We start from the raw sequence: 20,793 nt of genomic DNA on the forward strand, positions 1-20,793 counted from the left end.
CAGAATATTGGCATTAAAAATGGGATCAACTCCAGAGATAAAACGATAATTCTCCTGCTCTACAAGACTCTGGTCCGGCCGCACTTGGAGTACGCTGTCCAGTTCTGGGCACCAGTCCTCAGGAAGGATGTACTGGAAATGGAGCGATACAAAGAAGGGCAACAAAGCTAATAAAGGGTCTGGAGGATATTAGTTATGAGGAAAGGTTGCGAGCTCTGAACTTATTCTCTCTGGAGAGAGATGCTTGAGAGGGGATATGATTTCAACATACAAATACCGTAACAGTGACCCCACAATAGGGATAAAACTTTTTTGCAGAAGGGAGTGTAACAAGACTCGCGGCCACTCATTAAAATTAGAAGAAAAGAGGTTTAACCTTAAACTACGTAGAGGGTTCTTTACTGTAAGAGCGGCAAGGATATGGAATTCCCTTCCACAGGGGGTGGTCTCAGCGGGGAACATCGATAGTTTCAGGAAACTATTAGATAAGCACCTGAACGACTGCAACATACAGGGATATACAATGTAATACTGACATATAATCAGAGCCGGTTCACACAGGGGCGACTTGTCAGGCGACTTAGCCACCTGACAAGTAGCGTCCCGTTCTGTACTATGGAACCGTTCTAATAGGAGCGACTCAAGTCGTTCCGACTTAGAAAAAGGTTCCTGTACTACTTTTGGGGCGACTTCAGGCGACTTGCATTGACTTTTATACAGAAGTCATTTTGCAAGCTGCCGTTGAAGTCGTGTGCAGGTCGCCTGAGGAAGTCGCGCTGCAAGTCGTGCTGCCCCTGTGTGAACCGGCTCTCACACACATAGGTTGGACTTGATGGACTTGTGTCTTTTCAACCTCACCTACTATGTAACTATATCAGATCGGTAGGCTCCTCCGTTGCACCTACGTTTCTTATGAAAGCTGATGACTGCTTGTGAGATGCAGAGGCAGCAAATGTCACAACCGCAGAGCCTACTCATCTCCATTAGAACGTACCAACAGCCCTGAAGAAGGGGGAGACAATTCCCCAGAAACGTGTTGGCCCTATCTGTACATGTCTTACCTCAAATAAACAACTATATTTTTCATTAAGAGTCTCCTTATTTTAGACACTGGGCGCTCCTCTCTACCTACTCAATTAACCAATGTAAGGGTACAGTTATGCCGCGTACACACGATCAGATTGTCTGGCGTACTTAGTCCGACAAAACGCATTTCAGCGGACAATTCAATCGTGTGTGGGCTTCAGCGGACTTTTCCAGCGTGAAGTCCGGCGGACTAAGAAAGTATTTTTGCACTCCAATCTTCCCATCGGACTTGGGTTTCAGCGGACAATACGTTCGTCAGTATGCTAGTACGGCAGACTAAGAATGACGCATGCTCAGAAGCAAGTACGAAAAGGAAGCTATTTGCTACTGGCTATTGAACTTCCTTTTTCTAGTCCCGTCGTACGTGTTGTACGTCATCGCGCAAGCGAACGTCGGACTTTCTGTGTGTCCGTGTGTGGCCAAGTCCATTCGGTAGAAAGTCCGCCGGATTATCCGCCGGATTGTATGTCGGACTAAGTACGCCAGACAATTCGATTGTGTGTACGCGGCATTACTGAACACTAATGGAAGGAAACATTTCATTTCTAGAGAGAACTAGAGAAAGCCCAGGGAAGAAGAACAAAACTAATCAAGGGACTAGAGGGGACCTCAGCTATGAGGAATGACTACAAAATGCATTCTCTCTGGAAAAGAGACACTTGAGAAGAGATACGATGTACAAATACCTTACTGGTTACTAAGGATGAGCTCCGGCGTGTTTGCATGCTCCATGTGCAGAGCCCGCCAGGAAGTCGGTGCAGCGCTAATCACAGGCAGCAAGACATTCCCCCGATGTGCGGCTGCAGAGATCGGGCAATGTCTCACTGCCTGTGATTAGCGCAGCGCTGCGCCAACTTCCTGGCGGGCTCTACACATGGAGCATGCGAACACGCCGGAGCTCATCCCTACTGGTGACGTTGGAATAGGAAGAAAAACTTTTCAGTGGGAGGGAGTTTAAAAAGGCACACGGCCATTCATTGAAACTAGAAGAGAAGCGGTTTAACCTTAAACTCCATAGAGGTTTCTTTACTGTCTGAGCAGTAAGGATGTGGAAATCCCTTCCACAAGCGGTGGTAGCAGAAGGGAGCGTCAATAGTTTAAAAAAAACTATTAGATCGGCATCTTTATGGTCGCAACCAGCATACAGGGATATGGGAATTACTATCGACAAACTCACACACACCACAGGTTGAACTGGAAGGACTGGTGTATTTATTCAACCTTACCAACTATGTATCTATGTCTTTCTTTTGTTTTGGATGTAATTATATTTCTTTTCAACACGGTTATTATTAGTGAAAATTATTTTATCACGTGGAAGGCGCAGTGGCTAAGCGCTTAGCACTTCTGCCTAGAAGCACTAGGGTTGTCGATTCAAATCCCAACCATGGCACTACCTGCATGGAGTTTGCATGTTCTCCATGTGTCTGCCTGGGCTTCCTCAGGGGTATTCCCCCTTTCCTCAAACACTCCATAGACATGCTGGTAGGTTTGTTTGCTCCTGTCTTAAAGTGGTTGTAAACCCTTACAACACACTTTGACCTACAGGTAAGCCTAGATTAAGGCTTACCTGTAGGTCCAAGAAATATCTCCTAAAACTACACGGTTAAGGAGATACTTGCCGAAAGACAGGCACCGCTGTCTACGGCGCATGTGCCGTAGACAGCGGCGAGCAGGCGCATTGAGCGCGACATCGTCAACGGCGAAGATGCCGTGCGTGTCGGCTCCCATGCGCATGCGCGGGAGTGACGTCATCGCGGCTTCGCCGAATGACAGCGGCGGAGCAGCGAGACCCCACCGAGAAGATGGATGCGCCGGACTACAGGGGACAGCGGTGACTTCGCTGGCTCCTGTGTCAGGTAAGTGACACATAATGGACTACTATGCGATGCGATGCATAGTAGTCCATTATGCTTTACCTTTGCAGGGAATGAAAGAGGAAGTAAACTCATCAGGGTTTACTTCCTCTTTAATTTGGCCCTAATATGTGTATGTATGAATCTGAGTTCAAGACCTTAGATTGCAAGCTCCTTGAGGGCAGGGACTGATGTGAATGTATAATATATATATATATATATATATATATATATATATATATATATATATATATAGCGCTGTGTACATTAAAAGCGCTATAAGAGTACCTGTAGTATTAAAAAAATAGAGCTGAAAGTGTTAAAAATGATTTACATTAGGTGTCTTGTATTCTATGTATACCTCATTCTTTGTTATATATTATATCTTTAACTTACTGATTCTAATGTACAGTGAGCTGGAGATAATACATTTTAGTGGAGGTTTCGCGAGACCTGAAATCTATTTTAGGAGTTCTTCTTGGGTAAAAGGGTTAAGAAAGGCTGAAAGGGGCAAATCGGTAGTGTGTCTTTAAAGCACAGCAAGGCACAGACAAGTTATTCCGGCGCTCAGCCCTCGCAGCTTCATAAATGGATCGGTTATATTTAGAGATCTAAACAGCTCCGTCATTAGGGACTAAAAAAGATTTATTTATTTTTTTGTTCAGACTGGAGTTTTTAAAATCAAAATGGGAGTAAAGAAATAGTTTATCCTTGGATCAGAAGAGGGCAGGGTTTAATCTAACAGCCAATGAGATATTCCCTTGGAAAATAAGACCTTGAAAAAAAAATTTACCGGTTGCCATGGGGAAGCGGACTGTCCGAGACTATTCGGGTCCTCAGGCACTTGATAAATGAGGTTGGATTTGAAAACTAAAATATGAAAGGCATGTTTAAAGAGACACTGTCACTATGCCATTCAGGGGGGAAAAAGTGACACTGCCCCCTGAAGGTATACTCACCCATCTACATTCCCCTTCCTTCCCCATCGGATGTGATAGTGTTCAGGCACAGGAACTGTCACACGGGTCACATGTTCCTATATCTATACCCGGAAGCCTCAATCTATTAAAGGAGCGGTCTCCAAAATTTCCAAACAAAGGGCCAGTTTATGGTCCTTCAGACTTTGGGGGGGGGGGGGGGGGGCGGACTGTGGCCAGTGGGAGTAAAAAATGTCCTGGCGTCCAGTGGGAGCAAACAATGCCCTATCTTTGGTCTTTGGTGTCCATGGGAAGAATAGTGCCCAATCATTGGTGTCAGTTGGAAGAATAGTGCCTAACTGTTGGCGTCAGTGGGAGGAATAGTTCCCCCATGTTGGTGGGAGAAATAGTGCCCCATCCTTGCTGTCAATTGAAAGAATTCTGCCCAATCGTTGGTGTCAGTGGGAGGAATAGTGCCTCATTGTTGGGGTTAGTGGGAGGAATAGTGCCTCATTGTTGGTGTCAGTGGGAGGAATAGTGGCCACATGATTGTCAAGGGAAGGAATTGTGCCCCATTGATGGTGTCAGTGGGAGAAATAGTGCCCCATTGTTGGTCAGCAACAGTATCCCAAGGGCCGGACGAAAGCCAGCAAAGGGCCGCATCCGGCCACCGAACCACAGTTTGGAGACCTCTGTGTTAGAGCAACTGTCTGAGACTATTCGGTCCTCGGGCACTTAATAAATGAAACTGGACTGGTCAACTAAAATATTAAAGGTCTGTTTGTCAGGGCTGGGCTCAACCCTTCTTCTCTGAGCTGGCCGCTCAGCTGTCGGCTAATTGCTAGCTCCTATCTCTCCACAGTTACTCAACTGTTGATGATATCCTGCTCGTCAGTCCTGCCTACTTAAACCGTCCAGCCTAGAGGATCTCTGCCTTTGCCTTGGTCAACATCACGGAGACTATCTCCTGCGTTCCTGTTTAAAGACTTGCTTGGCTGACATCCCTTCTGGCTCCAGATCCTGCGTGCCATTTCACTACACTGATCCCTGATCTTCTGGCTTGGCTGACTATCTGTTCCGGTTACCAAACTATTGGCTATGTTTTGACTACGTTTGTTCTTTTATTATTAAACAAGTGTGATTTAACTGTACTTCTGTCTCGGTCTGATTTCAGGGTTTCTGACACTGTTGCTATGCCTATATTCCCCATCGAATGTGAGTGTTTAGGCACAGAGACTGGGTGCCCAGGCCCAGGAACTGTCACATGGGTCACATGTTCCTATATAAATACCCAGAAGCCTCAATCTGTTAGCGCAGTGGTCTCCAAATTTTCCAAACAAAGGGCCAGTATACTGTCCTTTAGCCCTTGTACACACGGTCGGAGATTCCGACAACCAAATCCGTCTGAGTAATTCCGACGGATTAATTCCGGAAGAGGTCCGGAAGTGATGTTGCATACACACGGTCGGACAAAGTTGTCGGAAAATCCGATTGTACATAACGTGATGACGTTATTTCGTTATGACGGGACTAAGTTCAGGCTAGTAGCCAATAGCTTTGGTCTAGGAATTTGATCTGAGTATGCGTGGCACTTTGTCCATCGGAGTAGGCTACACATAATCGGAGTATGTCCGATCGAAGCATTTTGTCGGAAAATTTTACCGGCAAGTTGGAAAAGTTGGTCCGTCGGATATTCCGACAGTCCAATGGAGACCACACATAGTCGGAATATCCGACAAAACTGTCCGATAGGACACATTCCGTTGGAATCTCCGACCATGTGTACAAGGGCTTAGACTTCAGGGGGGCCAAACTGTGGTGAGTGGGAGTACAATAAAGCCTGGCGTCCAGTGGGAGTAAACAATGCCCTATCCTGGTATCCAGTGGAAGGAACCCCATTGTTGGTGTCAGTGGGAGGAATAATGGCCCATCATTGGTGTCAAGGGAAGGAATAGTGCCCCATTGTTGGTGCCAGCAACAGTGTCCCAAGAGCAGGGCAAAGGTCAGCAAAGAGCCACATCCAGCCACCGGGCCACAGTTTGGAGATCTTTGTGTTAGAGCAACACAGTGAAGGTTCCGATGGAGGATTATCAGGACACACTGCCACTATGCCCATTTGGGGAAAAGTGACACTAATAGTCCTTACCCAGCAAGAAGGTATACCCACTGTCCCCCACTTCTTTGCTGCAGTGCAACGAGTTTACCTAGGGGAAGATCTGGTGTTGGAGCTTGGGTCACACTTTCCTCTATAAACAGAGGCATTATTCTGTTGGAATAAAAGAGCGAAGGAGGCGACAGAGCTGGGAGGAAGAGAAGAGTTATCAAGAGACACTGTCACTATGCAAATTTGAAGTGACACTGCCTCCCGCAAGATGGTATACTCACCCATCTTCATTCCCCCTCGCCATGTCTTCCCTGCAGGAGTCTCCCCTGAGGAATATTTGGTGTTGGAGCCAGATGGAGAATGTCAGTGCCTCTCCAGGAAGCGACAGTTTTCAGGTATGGAGTGCTCAGGTCCAAGAACTGTCACATGGGTCACATATTCCTCTATACAAGTGTTTCTCAACCTTTTTTCACTCAAGGCACCCTTTAAAATTATGCATAATCATAAGGCACCCCACTGTCCTAAATGGGAAAAGTGCAAGTGTCTCCTTAAATGATATCTACAGTCACAGCATACACTTTGATGTTAAAGCATCAGCATTGTAATAGCAATACAAAAATTATATATGTTTGACAATCCAATACAACATTACTTTAAAAATCTCTCTTATGTTGTGAGTTCTGCCTGTCTGCTGGCTGTCTCTTTCCACAACTCCCTGGATTCCCTGTATGCTTTGCAGCTTCTCCTCTGTTTACTTTAAACGTATAAAGACTACATATCCCATGGTACCTTGCTGCCTGCAAGCTGTGATTCCTGTACTGACTCCCCCCTCCTGAAACTCCTCCTCTCATCACCTATGTAGTTCAGAAGGCAGGCTCTGTGATCTGTGACACAGAAATGCCTACACACGGCGGTTGAAAACGGTGTTCTTTGCTACTGGCCAAAAGAAGAAAAGGTGCTGATAATGGACTGAAAAGGGGTCGGTCTTCCCCGGTTGCCGCATATTGTAGGGGTGTCATCCTAGCGTGCCCCAGTTCTCCCCTCCCTCCTCCTCCCCTTGTCAAGCAGAACTACGATCTCCCAAAGACAGGCAATTTAATCAGTGTGACGTGTATCATAGGAGGTGGGAAATTCAAATCCAGCTCTGTGAGACAGCGGGAGATCGCCGCTCTATATAGATCTTTATATCACTAGAGGGATCACCACCAGGAGGAAGGAGGTCCCGATTCCTCTATATAGATCTTAATATCACTGGAGGCGTCACCAGCAGGAGGAAGGAGGTCCCGATTCCTCTATATAGATCTTAATATCACTGGAGGCGTCACCAGCAGGAGGAAGGAGGTCCAGGTTCCTCTAGATAGATCTTTATATCACTAGAGGGATCACCAGCAGGAGGAAGGAGGTCCCGATTCCACTATATAGATCTTTACACCACTAGAGGGCTCACCAGCAAGAGGAAGGAGGTCCCGATTCCTCTATATAGATCTTTATATCACTAGAGGGATCACTAGCAAGAGGAAGGAGGTCCTGATTCCACTATATAGATCTTTATATCACTAGAGGGCTCACCATCAGGAGGAAGGAGGCCCGGATTCCTAGATAGATCTTTATATCACTAGAGAGATCACCAGCAGGAGGGAGGAGGCCCTGATTCCTCTATATAGATCTTTATATCACTAGAGAGATCACCAGCAGGAGAAAGGAGGTCCTGATTCCTCTATATAGATCTTTATATCACTAGAGGGATCACCACCAGGAGGAAGGAGGTCCGGATTCCTCTATATAGATCTTTATATCACTAGAGGGATCACCACCAGGAGGAAGGAGGTCCGGATTCCTCTAGATAGATCTTTATATCACTAGAGGGATCACCAGCAGGAGGAAGGAGGCCCCGATTCCTCTAGATAGATCTTTATATCACTAGAGGGATGGGACATGACCTCAACTAACTGGAGGGAAGTTCAAAACTCATCTTAGAAAATATTATTTTACTGAAAGGGTAGTTGATGCTTGGAATAAACTTCCAGTAGAGACAGTCAATAGTAAATGGCTTTAAACATGCTTGGGACAAACATAGATCTATAGTCAGACAACAAAGTTAACGGAAAAAAAATCCCAAAACAATAATAAAAAAATAAAAATAAAAAAAACAAACCAAAAAACTGATTTAAAAAAATACAGGCTGACTAGATGGACTACTCGGTCTATGTCTGCTGTCACTTCTCTATGTTTCTAACACTCGTCTTCACCGTGCCTTGCTGTCTTCCTCAGACTGGCGTAGGCCAAGCATCCTTCATAAAGGAAACAGAGAGAAGGCGCCCCGGCCTAGTGCATTATTTGTAGACATTGTTTATTAAAAGGGAAATAGGTCATTGTACTCACAAACCAATAAAAAGGACATGCTCATCATAAATATCCAAATGGAGAATCACCAGAACCTCTATGCATTCTTCTTGAATGCTGGGAAGATGCCACATGGGCCTGCAGATGCCGACATGTTTCTTAAGGGTCCCCTCTTCATCAGAACTCTGATAATCAGGGTACCCCTCTCGAAACACGCCAGTATCTGCAGACCCGTGTGGCACCTTCCCAGCATGCATAGTGGTTTTGGCGATTCTCCATTTGGATATTTATGATGAGCATGTCCTTATATTAGGTTTGTAAGTATATTGACCTATTAATAAACAGTGTCTAAAAATATAACGCACAAGGCTGGTGAATAGACTCCCTTCAGAGGTGGTCCTGGCCAGCTCAGAAGATTGCTTTAAAGCGGGAGTCCACCGGGACTCCGCATTTTTTTTTTTTTTTTTAAAAGCCAGCAGCTACAAATACTGCAGCTGCTGACTTTTAAAATAGTGACACTTACCTGTCCAGCGCGCCCGCGATGTCGGCACCCGAAGCCGATCGCTCGCTCGGCTGCCGGGTCCCGCCGCCATCTTGGGTATGGGAATCAGGAAATGGAGCCTTTCGGCTTCATTTCCCGGTTCCCTACTGCGCATGCGCGAGCCGCGCGGCGCAATCCGGACGGTCCCCGCTGCCTCTGGGAGCTGTGTGTTTCCCAGCAGGCAGCGGGGCACTTGCTGAAGGGGGCGGGCGCTTGCGGAACGGGGCGTAACGTACGCCCCGTTCCGCAGAGAGCTAGCCCGGAAGTGGGTGCAGTTACCTGGATTATCCAGGTAACTGCACCCCCCTCCCCCCTGAAAGGTGCCGATTGTGGCGCCGGAGGGGGGGGGGATTCCGATGAGCGGAGGTCCATTTTAGGGTGGACCTCCGCTTTAAGAAGGGCCTGGATTCTTTCCTAAATGTACATAATGTAACTGGGTACTGACATTTATAGCTAAAGTTGATCCAAGGAAAATCTGATTGCCTCTTGCGGATCAGGAAGGAATTTTTTCCCCCTGCTGGAGCAAATTGGATCATGCTTTTCTGGGGGGTTTTTCGCCTTCCTCTGGATCAACTGTGGGTATAAGATTGGGTATATGGGCTTGTATGATTTTTTTTATGGTTGAATTAGATGGACTTGTGTCTTATTTCAACTTAACTATGTAACTCCTTGTCTTCTATACATAAGGTGCTTCCTCCACTCCTAAGCAGCAGCCGCTGCTCACTGACACAGGGCAATTGGAGCTGCAGAATAATGTGAACGGACCAGAGCAAATTAAAAATAGGTAAGTACCCCAATATACATATATTTATTGTATATACAGGTTAGGCAGGGTAAGTGGGGGGGAGGGGGGGATTTTTTTAGCAATAGCTAGAGTTAGCCTTTTCTTCCACTTAAGGTAAAAAATTACAAAACTCATATTTAACCTGAGTGGAGCCATGTTTCATGAGATAGATGACGCTCTTCAAACACGTGTCATCTTCGCAAGCTGGTAGCAGTTGATCCTGATGGCCGTCTCCATCTGAAAAAAATAATACGTGTGTATTAGAGGATGTTGTACAACTGCAAAAATTATATCTGCAGTACACAATAGGGGAACTCAGCTGTTACATCGTGATTGCATCGCGATGCGTAATTAACTTAGAAAGACATAGTGATTACATGTGCTATTCCATTCCTTTAGGCGCAGTGGTGCCCGGAGGGTTCTGGGAATCCATAGCTGTGCTGACAACCTGCATGGAGGTGTATAGAGAGCAGACACACACACAAGCCTATTTAAGGTGGATGTAAACCCTAAATGAATGACATTTAATTTACTATATTATCGTCTCTTGTAAACAATTGTTATTTATTTGTTAATGAAATCTATTTTTTTTCATCTTTTTATTCACATTATCAAGTCCTGCTTATTTGACTACCAATCAGCAGGCTGGGGGTGGATCAGTGATGAATTGCCTAAAGCAAACTAAATAGCGTGCCCCTCTAAGGCTTATTTTAAATTTTACACTCGTTATCTATTTACCTACTGGAGAACTGAATATAACCTACATCCCACAAAACAGCAGCCATCTGCCAGTCCTGGGGTCAAGTATCGGTAGATGGAAACCCAGAGTCAACCTGGAAACTATGGCCAAAGAAGGCCAAAAGAAGGCAATGGCGTAGTGTATGGTGAGTCATTGCAAGCATCAGATGGGTACAGGTTTGCAAGCTGAAGATTAACCTACATTAGGCTCCATTCACACTTGTACGACTTGTCCTGCGACTTTAAAAAGGTTCCTGCACTACTTTCGCCTGACTTCCATGCGACTTAAGTGCCATAGACTACAATGTAAACCTTCAAAAGTCACATGAAAGTCACACCTGAATATTAGACATGTGACAGTTGTGGGACAGTTGTCCATTATCATTGGCCAAAGCCAAAGTTGCATCCAAGTCCCACGCATCCAAAGTTGCATAAAAGGTGCACTCCAAAGTCGTGAACTTTGCAGTCGTACAAGTGTCAATGAAACCTTTATCTTGCCTTCCTTTCCCCCTGCCTCTTATATAATAGCACAGTAACTGTGACTGGGAAAGTATCAAGGCCAGGGCTCTGTGAAGGCTACTTGAGTTCCTCAACACTTAACTTCTCAAACAAAGTCTTTATGGAGCTGGATTTCTGCTCAGAGCCACAGACGGTGGTGGTGATGGTGGAACAGAAAAAAGGCCTTATTGAAAATTTTAGAAGTAAGGTGTAGCATTAACTGTATCACTGGAACATGAACTCTGTTATTCTGAGAGGAGTCTACAACATACTTTTGGCCATATAGTACAATTCCCTGGTGCCGAACCCATGGCCCTTTAGAATTTTGTTTTTGTGTGGCCCCAGAAGTCTGTTTTTTTTTTTACATAGGTGCTACCTCAGACCAACAGTTGTGGTCAAAAATATATTAATAGAATACAAACTTGAATTGATAAGTTACGTGTAACCCAACACCACAATAAAAAAATGCCAAAATCATCACTAAGGCCGCGTACACACGGGCGGATTGTCTGCCCAACTAAGTTCGGCAGACAATCCGACAGACAGTCCGTTCAAAATTAGCATGAACGGACTTGACCACACACGATGAGCAGACAGTCCGCTGAAAGCTTGCGTGATGACGTGTACAGCACGTACGACGGGACTAGAAAAACGACGTCCAATACACTGCAATGCAACCTTCGGCCGTGTAAATCCTTTCTGAGCATGCGCCATACTTAGTCCGTCCAACTTGCCTACACACGAGCGGACTGTCCGCTGAAACCAAGTTTGGACGGACAAAACCAAGTTTGGACGGACTGTCTTACGGAAATTCCGTAAGACTTTGTTCGTCAGACTGTCCGCTGAAACAGTCCGCTGAAGCCCACACACGAGCGGATTGTCCGCTGAAACACTGTTCAGCGGACTAAGTTGGGCAGACAATCCGCCCGTGTGTACGCGGCCTAAGACACCACCAAAACTTTGGAACGCTCTCAGAACCTCTGTTTTTAATGTTAGAAAGGGCAATTTTGTTTGCTTTTTGCAAGCTAGTTGGTAAGTTCGCTAGGAATATTTTATCCATTTGTGATGTGCACTGCCCTTCCATGTCCACCTTACTGCAAAGACTAGCTACAAATTAGGGCAGGTGTCATCTTTTTGTATTGTGTGGGGACACATTGGATGTCTTCATCAGCCATTGTGCTCTTGCTAGACATCGTATGTGACCCTGTTCTTTTAAGGAGCAGTGGGATCTATCTAGACAAATCTGTCTTAGTGATATTAAAGGTTCCATTTTTTATTAAAACAGCTTATACTTAAGTGCACAGACCAGCGCTGATCCTGTTTTTCTTGAGTCCCCTGCCGGCGCACCTGGTTCCTCCTCTTCTCCGAGTGCCCCCATAGCAACCTGCTTGCTATAAAGGGCACTTGTGTGTCCATAAGACACACAGAATGAGGCTTGGCCCCATCCCTGATCCCTCCTCACTGACTGTGATTAACAGCAGTGGGAGCCAATGGCTTCCATTGCTGTCTTTAAGCCAATGAGGAGAAAAAAAAAAACGACAGAGGCCTTTGTGCACATCGCTAGATCGCGATCGGGCTTTGTTAAGTATTAGTGGTGTCACGGTCTGGAGTCAGGCTCAGTAGCTATAGCAGCAGAGCAGGTATTCACACAGGTCAACCTGGCTGATGACACGGGTTCACCTGAGGTGCGGGGTCTAAGCACTAACCTGTATTCACCAGAGCTCCTAATGGTGGAGATGGGCTTTGCTGCGTGTTAGTGCCAGGTCGCGGTCCTCAGGATAGCCCCACCAGGAGGTGAGCAAGCCGGGGTCTGGTAGCAGATATAGCAGGTAGGGATCAAGCAGAAGCGCAGTTGAGAAACAAGCCAAATGTCGGTAACGAATGGCAGCGAAGATACGGTCGGCAGCAGGAGAGACAGGAGCAAGATATTGGCTGGTGAAGGCACAATATTCTGGCAACCAGGAAGTGCGGAGACATGGCATAAATCAGGAAGTTCATGGGAGGAGCAAAGGGTTCAAAGTTCAAGGCAAACAAGATTCAAGACAAGATCATACAAGGAATTGTCCAAGGAGCTGTCTAGCATTCCAGGTGGCTCAGCAAGCAGAGTCACTGCCAGACACACCAGAGGTCCCAGGTTCAAGCCCAGGTCCTAACAAGCGCGGGGGCTGTGGGGGGGGATCTGCATACATAGGCGATTTTCACAGTCCGCCCAAGCTTTGTTGCTAAAGCGCCAATCGTTCTAGTGACGCTTTAGCACGGTTTAAGACTTTGGCTGCTTACAGGGCTCCCCAAAGATGCTGCTTGCAGGACTTTTTCTAACGTCCTGCAAGTGCACAGCCCCCAGTGTGAAAGCACTCGGGCTTTCACATTTGGGCAGCATGGGAGGCAGTTTTCAGGTGCTTTACATGTGCTATTTCTAGCTCTAAAATGCCTGAAAACTGCCTCAGTGTCAAAAGGGGTCTAAAGGTTTTTTACCTTCATGCATAAAAACGCATGAAGGTAAAAAACCTTCAATCTTTAGAACCATTTTAATTTGTCCATATGTTCAAACTTGGACACTCTCAAAAAATAGTTAGGATCGCAGTACACAAAGAAGCCTTGACAGGGCACTGCGACTTTCACATATATTTGCAAATGTGTGCAACTAAAACCTCTGTTTTTAACGTGGATTGTTTGACAGGGTCAATTTGTTGTTTTTTTTTTTTTTTTGGCAGGCTAGCTGGTAAGTGTTCTGGAAAAGTTTTAGCTGTTTGTGATGTGCATTGCACTTCCAAGTGCACCGTGCTGAAAAGGTCAATTATAAATTCTATTGGTTGCCATCTTTTTGCACAGCTCACTCTCACAACACTACCTACGTCTATCTATTGGCACGAGCTGGATCATACTTGAACAAATCACGGATGGCTTAAAAACAACTCATATCTCAGTCTCCTATATTGGTCACTCTCAAGAAGGCTCAAGTAGAAAAAAAAGCCATCTCTGTGAGCAAAAATCAATAATCCAGCCTAAAGAGAGCCATCCGTAGGCCACATAGTCCATCAGACAGCTCACACTTGTCACCAGGAGACAGCTTAAAGTCTGTTATGGATCATACAGGTAATACCACACCATTTGTCTGATCACACAAGTCCTTAGTAGTAACATAATCACAACGAGTCAAACAGTGATATGATGGGATAAAGAGCACATATAAAACTGGAGCAGGTTGCCACATCTTACCACCCATTTGTGACCAAAGACCTGTTTGTCTCATCCCTCCATGTGGTCTAACAGGGCAGTAGAGGTGACAGAGGCGGTAAAGTAAGTTAGTGGTAAGGTTAGTGGCTTGCCACCTGTATGTTGTTTAGCTCTCGACATCCAACGTAACCCACATGAGCTAATGAGGAGACTGGTGCCAGATGATTGAAGAGAGAGATCAGCCTTCTGGGTACTACAGCAACGTGTTTCATCAAAGTGACCCTGCAGGTTTTTTTTTTTTAAGCATTGCTGATTTTCACAAAAACCAGGTGGTATACAACTGAAATGGTAACCCACATGGTCTAGTGACTGGTGCCAGATGATTGAAGTGATGGATCAGCCTTCTAGGTACTAGACCAACGCGTTTCATCAAAGTGACCCTGCAGGTTTTTTTGTTTTTGTTAAGCATTCTTTATTTTATAAAAAAATAGGTGGTATACAATTGGAATGGTAACCCACGCGGTCTAATGAGGGGACTGGTGTCAGATGACTGAAGAGATGGATCAGCCTTTTGGGTACTAGAGCAATGCGGTTCGTCCAAGTGACCCTGCAGGCCTTTTTTAATGCATTCTTTTATTTTCCAAAAATCAGGTGGTGTGCAACAGGAATGCTACCAATCAAAACATATTACAATTCACAAAAATTCATCACTTTGTCAGATTTGTAGACATAGAAATATAAATACAGTGCATGTACATTTTAAGACGATATGATACATGGATTATGAGGAAACATGAAATTGCTTACAACACCATTACAGTGTGAAGTGGTAATTTATGTGATCAAAGTACCTTATACGTAGATTTATATTTATAATAGGGTAGTAAGGGTCAGGTTAATCCCAACTCCAGTAAAGTTAAGTGGAAATTTCACAGAGGGGCTACAGATGCGAATTATATAGCATGAGAATAGACCCCATAGAGTAAAAAGGGGAGGGTAAAAGACAGGGATTGGGAGGATTGAGGAGCACCCAGGTAGAGGACCTCTCCATAGGTTCAGAAAGGGTTCCAGTACAGGAGAGCAAGTGATCATGTCAATAAGAGAAACAAAACAAGCTTCTCATCTGGCAGGCAACATTTGAAAATCTTCCCCCCGTGCGTAATGTTTTGTATTCCTCTTTACACAGGAATTCTAGCCAGTAGGACCAAGTAGTGTAGTTCTAAATTTGTCATTAGAGCCCTTGATTGAACTGTTCATATCTTCCATTAATCTAATATTCGGCCATTGTGTTATTATTGGGGGGGGGGAGGAAACGAGACTTCCAATTTGCGGTTCACAGGAACATGCTAGATTGAAGGGTACAACTGACTTCTTGTACATTTTTAGGGATACCATGTTGTGGTGGACAAGCAAATTGACCCGTGGGCTTTGCCAGGACAAGGAGGGGTCAGGGTACCCAGGCTTAAATGCAAGAGGCATCATTGTCTTATTCAATGGACCTCTTCCTGAGTTTCCTCTGCTGACAATATTTACGATCACCTTATTTTGTTCATTGTATTTTTGATTATGGGCCAACATCCCATTTTGGATGAGTAAGTATGAATCAACTAATGTAGGGAACTCCTGGCATTCTTACAGTTAGTGTATGCTTACTCAGGCCACTGAAGGAAAAACATATAACTTGCTTCTACTGGTTGAATAATTAGGTTTATTTCTTTTGCACTAACTTACATTTTCTGCACTGTCCATTGCTTTCTTTTTTTTTTTCTGATCCCATATAACAGAGCTTAATAAGACAAAATAAACTACATCACAAGTCATTTTTAAAAGGGGCTGTAGGGAGGAAAAAATGTGGAAGCATTCAGATGTGAAGGGGCTTTAATAGCAGGAAGCTCTAGCAGCCTTGGTAATGTGTCTCCAGTCTATGACTGCCTTCTGAAGCATGTTCCCAGTCTCCAACAACTCCAGTAACATGTTCGTAGTCTCTAGATGTATTTCTGCAGTCTCTGATTTTGTATTCAGTGGATATGTGTGAGCCTTTGGTGATGTTACAGACCGCACTTGAGGCTCCCTATATTAAGTGTAAAGGACACCAGAAGTGAGGGAAAAGTTTAAGAGGGTCTTGTGGGTCGTCCAGGTAGCAATATCAATCAGAGCAGGCACTAAACAAAATGGCATACTCTTTCAAGGTTCCAGTAGGGATTCATAAAGATCTGGGAGTATGCACTTATCCACCCATGGCTGCCAAACTTTGGTGTACTTGCGGATTTGTCCTGCAAGGTTGCTTCAATCTTTGCATGTATCATTGCTTGTGTGACTCCACATTGAGTAGCAAGAAAGCAAAGCGTAGGTGTCTTCCAAGATCTATCGGTCGTTTGTTTAGCAGCTGTAGTGACTTGATAGAGAAGTTTGAAAAGTTGTTTTGGTCAAGTCCAATGGGCTACTGTACAACAAAGTGACGGTTGGATAGGAATATTAAATAACGAAGCCCTTGTACATAGGATCGGACATTCCGACAACAAAATCCCTAGGATTTTGTCCAAAACCGGTGTTGCATACACACGGCTGGACAAAGTTGTTGGAAAATCAGATCGTTCTGAACATGATGACGTTATTTTGTTACGACGGGACTACGTTCAGGCTAGTAGCCAATAGCTTTGGTCTAGGAATTTGATCTGAGCATGCGTGGCACTTTGTCCGATCGGAATTCTCTACACACAATTGGACGAAGTCCGATCGGATCATGTTGTCGGAAAGTTTTATAGCCCAGCTCTAAAACTTTGTCCGTCGGATATTCCGATGAAAACAGTCTGATGAAGCCCATATACAGTCGGATTATCCGACAACACGGTCCGATCGGACATTTTCCGTTGGAATGTCCGACCGTGTGTACAAGGACTAAGAGATGGTTGTTTTATTTGCTTAATGCTAAAAATAAGGTGTTTTGAAGGTTTAAAAAAATAAAATAAAAAAAATAATATATATATATATATATTTTTTTTTTTTTTACAAAGAAATAGCCGACAAGTGATGCGCACCTCCAAAATAACTCAGAAGAAAGCTGATCTTCACTGATGTCATTGGAAGTAGGATCAGGATCGGATCAGGAACCGACAGCTCCAGATGTCTAAGCCCATGTACACATGGTCGGACATTCTGCCAACCAAATCTGTCGGATTTTGTCAGTCGGATCTTGTCCGAAACTGTTGCATACACACAGTCGGACAAAGTTGTCGAAAAATCTGATCTTTCAGAACGTGATGACGTAATGTCGTTACGATGGGACTACGTTCAGGCTAGTAGCCAATAGCTTTGGTGTAGGAATTTGATCTGAGCATGCGTGGCACTTTGTCCGATCGGAATTCTCTACACATGATCGGAGTATGTCCTATCGGACCAGTTTGTCGGAAAATATTTCCAGCAAGTTGGAAAATTTGGTCCGACGGATATTCCGACGGAAACAGTCCGATGCAGACCACACACAGTCGGATTATCCGGCAACACGGTCCGATAGGACACATTCCAACGGATTCTCCGACCGTGTATACAAGGGCTAAGAAGCCAAAGCCAACAGCATTGGCAGAGAAGGCCATAAAAAGCACCAAGATAAAAATCAGACATAGTAGGCGGTTATGTCCTTATGTGCCAATCTGCAATGTTTTCATGTTTGACTGACACCCACAACCACTTAACAAGGAAGCTTTATGGGGAGGAACATTTGCTTCCACTTAGAAAAAGTGGAAATTCAAATATTTTGAGTCCTGACAAAAAAAAATTGTTTTACTTGCAAATGTTATATGCGACATAATAAAGCTATTTCGATTTGAAATAGAGCGGAGAGTTTAGCTGCACATTTGATGGCTTGACAGTTGATGAATAAGCGCAATACATTTTCTCTGACAGGAAATACATAATCATGTCTTTGACAAAGCGATGGCCCATCCTGAGTTTTTTGTGTGTTGCTGGACACGTCAATGGAAGAAGCGGGAGTCAAAGCTCAGAAGCGATGAGAAAGAGACGCAATCAGAAGAACAGAACGCCTGCAAAAAAAAAAAAAAAAAAAAAACTCTGAATGTTCGGCCAATTACAGCCATTGAATAGGCCAGTAATGGGAAACGTCATCTTTTTACGGCAATCTGTCATTTTATCTCTAATTACTTTCGAACGCAGGCTGCAGTGACAGTTGGATAATGAGAGATGAGGTGACGAAATAATGCTGAGCCATTGTGTAGATGATGTGCGTTATGTTTTATGACAGCAAGTCAAGTAGAGATTCTCTTGAAGGAGCATTTGTGCTGCAGCATAACACGTAATGCAGTGTGGAATAGGAGAAGTAAACCGATCTTTGCCTTCCCAGCATAGTGTGGCCTATCTCCAGACAATATGCATGCACATTTTTTGACAGTTACTGAAACCGAGGAGATCAGCCATTTACATTTTTAAATTAGAAATCCCTAGCAAAAAGGTGAGAACAGTTATCAGCCAGGGAGGTCTTTATGAGTGACAACACGTTTAGAGGAAAGTAATTTGCGAACGTGTAGCAGGGTATAAAGCAAAATATAGCTGAAAGCTAAAATTTTACCTTTAAAGTCGGCTGCTTTCGGAGACTTTTTCCATATATTCTGGACCTGTCCTAAAATATCTTTAGGCCTCTTTCACACTGATGTCCCGTTCAGGCCCGCCTGTCAGTTTTTCAGGCGGACCTGAACGGGTGCTCCATAGAGCTCTATGGAGCGTCGGATGTCAGCGGTGACATGTCCGCTGACATCCGACCCGCTCCGATCCGAAAAAGTGTGACGGAGGAAAAAGCTATTTTTCCATCCGTCTGCGGATCGGATCGGATGACGACGGGCACTGCGGCCCGTCGTCATCCGATCTCCCATAGGGGAGAGCGGCGCTGTGACAGGTCCGTCCCTGCGCAGTGTGCAGTGACAGACCTGTCATCTCCCTCCTCAGCGGGGATCGGCGGAGTGATCCCCGCTGAGCAAACGGACATCCACGGGGCGGATCAGAACTGATCCGCCCCGTGTGAAAGGACCCTAAGTCTGGAAAGATTTAGTTGACTGCATAAAATGGTTTACAACAGAAAACATGAACCAAAAACCTACCTATTGGGTCTAGTAGAGGACATGGGCTCCCAGTGTTGCTGAAAGGACACTATTTGGCCTCTTATGCTGCGTACACGCGGTCGGACTTTCCGGCAGAAAAAGTCAGACGGAATCTTTTCATCGGATATTCCAATTGTGTGTTGGCCTCATGTGACTTTTTTTTTTAATAAAAATTCTGACGGACCTAGAAATAGAACAGGTTTTAAATCTTTCCGACGGAATATATTCCTATCAGGAAAACCGCTCGTCTGTATGCTGTTCCGACGGACCAAAAACGACGTATGCTCTGAAGCAGTACGAAACGGCAGCTATTGTCTACTCGCTACTGGCTATTGAACTTCCTTTTTCTAGTCCCGTCATACGTGTTGTACGTCACCGCGTTCTAGACGGTCGGAATTTGGTGTGACCCTGTGTACGCAAGACAGCTTGAGCAAAAACCCGTCGGAATTCCGTTGGGAAAACCATCAGAGCTTTTTTGGTGTGATCGTTTGTAGGAAAGAACGTTTCAGGGGAACTCCGTCTGAAAAACCGCCAGAGTTTATTCCGATGGAAAAACCGGTCGTGTGTACGCGGCATTACACTTCTATGTTATAAAAGCTATAGATATGGGTTAGAAAAAATAAGTACCACCCTGCCTTTTGTTTAGTGAAAAAATTATGAATTCCAATCTGCCATTATATCAGGCCACCTATGGGAAAAGCGGTTGTGTCAAGAGGTTTATGAATGTATGGGCAATATGGCTTGAAAACCCCTCAACTGTAATGGATTCTGTTCCTCAACCCCTTTCTTCGATGTCAATGAAAAATAGCATGTTCAGTAACACCATGTTTATGAATGTATGGGCAATATGGCTTAAAAACTGCTCAACTGTTACGGATTCTGTTACTCAACCCCTTGCTTCTATGTCAATTAAAAATAGCATGTTCAGGAACACCCCCCCCCCCCCCCATTTCACTTCTTAAGTTGAAAACTGGAAAGGGCATGCTATCAGGACCTGGGTCACCTGCTGGTGCCTCCCAGAGCAAAAAGTTCTAGTTCTAGTGTCCCCCAGTGGGTGTCTCCCAGAAGCCAGCAAATCCCAGTAACCAGTCTCCACCTGGTGCTGTCTGCTGGGAGGGAACTTAAGCCCCCCTTCTGCATATACACCTTGCGTCAATGTTTTGCTTTGTGGTGCCAAGTCCAATGTTGCTGCCATTTATCCTGCTCCTAATGTTGCCCTGCATCCCTTACTCTGCACCCAATGCCTTATATCTGCTCACCTTGTTCCTGATCCCAGTCCTGGTTCCCCCCTTCCTTGCATCCCCGTTATTCACTGTGACCTATGTTCCTCATTTTGTATATCGGAATACTTTCAGAATCAGAATACTTTAATGATCCCGAAGGAAAATGATTCAATTTACAGTATGATGTATTATAGGAAGTCTACCTATTACTTAGTTAGGTATATTGGTTATATGCTTGTGGCTCACCTGTATCTTCACATTTGCTTGTTTCCTGGTGTATGGATGTTTTATTATTCATAAATTTACTTTACTATATATAGTCTGGTCTCATTTTTTTAAGTGTAGCCACACAAATCTGCCCATCCTTGCTGTTGACTCCTGACACATATTTATTTCTCCCCGTTTGACCCCTTTAATT

General features: G+C 44.7%; 1 protein-coding gene across 1 annotated transcript in view; it reads right to left on the minus strand.

Annotated features, from left to right (window-relative positions):
• ITFG1 (integrin alpha FG-GAP repeat containing 1) overlaps nucleotides 1-20,793 on the minus strand; it is a 349,655-nt gene that overhangs the window by 191,709 nt on the left and 137,153 nt on the right. The window contains exon 9 of the mRNA XM_077451682.1: nucleotides 9,774-9,868. Within this exon, the coding sequence (XP_077307808.1) occupies nucleotides 9,774-9,868 (95 nt within the window). The remainder of the gene's footprint in view (nucleotides 1-9,773; nucleotides 9,869-20,793) is intronic.

The sequence above is a fragment of the Lithobates pipiens genome, unplaced genomic scaffold (genome assembly GCF_037356315.1).
Source record: "Lithobates pipiens isolate NorthernLeopardFrog02 unplaced genomic scaffold, aLitPip1_a1.2 Scaffold_10, whole genome shotgun sequence".
In the NCBI taxonomy this organism is placed as follows: Eukaryota; Metazoa; Chordata; class Amphibia; order Anura; family Ranidae; genus Lithobates; species Lithobates pipiens.